The following is a 1,856-nucleotide window of genomic DNA, read 5'->3' on the forward strand; positions in this document are numbered from 1 at the left end:
CAACTCGGGGCTACGAGCGTGACACGACAAGGTTGCTGTCTGATCTTTGCCAGAACCTTGCCAAGCAGAACCGGAGGGGGAAAGGCGTAAAAATCCAGTCCCGTCCAGTCCATGCTCAACGCATCGTATTCCAGTGCCAGTGGGTCTGGTACCGGCGATACAAACACTGGCAACTGACTGTTCAGGCGAGTGGCAAACATATCGAGTTGAGGACTCCCCCACAGCTGAAGAACTCGATAAGCCACCGTCCGGTGCAACATCCACTCCGTCTGAACTGGGGAACGACGACTCAAAGCGTCCGCCAAGATGTTCATGGACGAAGGAATGTGTTTGGCCGATAACACCACTCCCCAATCGTCGCACCATTCCAGAATCTCCAAAGCCGCAATACTCAATGACAGGGATTTGGTGCCTCCCCGCCGATTGAGGTACGCAACAACCGACGTGTTGTCCGACCTCAACAAAATCCGACGATGTCGAATAACAGTCCTAAAATGGAGACAAGCGCGACGCACTGCTTCCATCTCCAACAGGTTGATGTGACGACTCCTCTCTGAAGGAGTCCACACCCCTGACAGATGTTGATCCAAAAGGTGTGCACCGAACCCCTCGAGGGAAGCATCGGTAAACAGGACCAACTCTGGAGAAAGTGGGTGTAAAGGAACGGCCTGGGACATACACTTGTCCACTAGACACTCTTGGATCGGAAGAATGAACCAAGGCCCCAATGGTATCAGCAAATCCCAGCTGAGACCATCCCACACTCGGGACAAATGCCACTGAAGCGGTCTCTTGAACCGTCTGAACCGCACATTCAGTGCCGCCAGCGATTCGAGATGGCCTATCAACACATGGAGCGTGCGCACTGACGCACTATGCTCCACCAGAAGACGTTGCGCCAACGTCCTGAAATTGTGAAGTCGCGAATCCGTCGGAAGAACGGACACCTCCACAAGGTTGAAAACCACCCCGAGATAAGTGAAAACCTGCGTTGGCACTAATTCCGACTTGACGCAATTGGTTAATAAACCCCAATCGGAGAATCATGTCGATCACGAACTCCACGCCCACGAGACATGCCGTCTGTGACGCCGCCGGAATTAACCAATCGTCCAGGTAATTGTGCATCCAACAGATGTACACGCCCCACCACTGCCTTTACTACCCGAGTAAAGACGTGAGGGCTTGTGGCCAATCCGAACGGCAGAACTTGAAACTCGTAAGTTCTGCCGTCGTAGAGGAACCGCAAGTACTTCCAAAAATCCCGATGGATTGGAACATGCAGGTAAGCGTCCTTCAAATTGATGGACGCCGCCCATTCCCCCACCTGAAGCAAAGCGCGAACAGACTGAACCGTCTCCATCTTCATAGATGGAATAACGACGAAATAATTCAGCGGCTTCAGATTTAGAATTGGTCGCCACTCGTCATTCTTCTTCTGGGTGAAGAACAGATGGGAGTAAAATCCCGGAGTGCCCAAATCCACCTCCTGGATGGCTTTCTTGTCGAGAAACTTGACAACCATCTTCTCCACCAGTACTTGTTTGTCGACAGGCGGTACTGCAGGTAACCGGGGGGAGGACGTCAGTGGAGACGGTGAAGAAAACGGAATTCTGTATCCGTTGCGGACAACCGACAAAACCCATGGGTCCAGATCTGGCAGTTCGCACCAACTTTGAACCTCCGTAAGCAGATGTCGATTGTCCACGCACCCTCATCCCGGCCGCTTCCCACCCCTGGGCGCCTTGCCCCGAGCGGAACCACGAAAACGTGCCGGCTTCCCCTGAAAACGTCCCTGTTTCGATGAACCACGGGCATTACCAGACTGCACGCCCGAATCAGACACCACAGGGATC

At 53.3% G+C, this 1,856-nt stretch overlaps 1 protein-coding gene across 1 annotated transcript; it reads right to left on the reverse strand.

The window, feature by feature from the left end:
• Window positions 1–1,021: 1,021 nt before the first annotated feature.
• Window positions 1,022–1,525, reverse strand: LOC121390289. Its single transcript, XM_041522073.1, has one exon. It carries the CDS (start codon window positions 1,523–1,525, stop codon window positions 1,022–1,024), a length of 504 nt encoding a protein of 167 aa, XP_041378007.1.
• Window positions 1,526–1,856: the final 331 nt, after the last annotated feature.

Source organism: Gigantopelta aegis, chromosome 15, assembly GCF_016097555.1.
Source record: "Gigantopelta aegis isolate Gae_Host chromosome 15, Gae_host_genome, whole genome shotgun sequence".
Taxonomy (NCBI): Eukaryota; Metazoa; Mollusca; class Gastropoda; order Neomphalida; family Peltospiridae; genus Gigantopelta; species Gigantopelta aegis.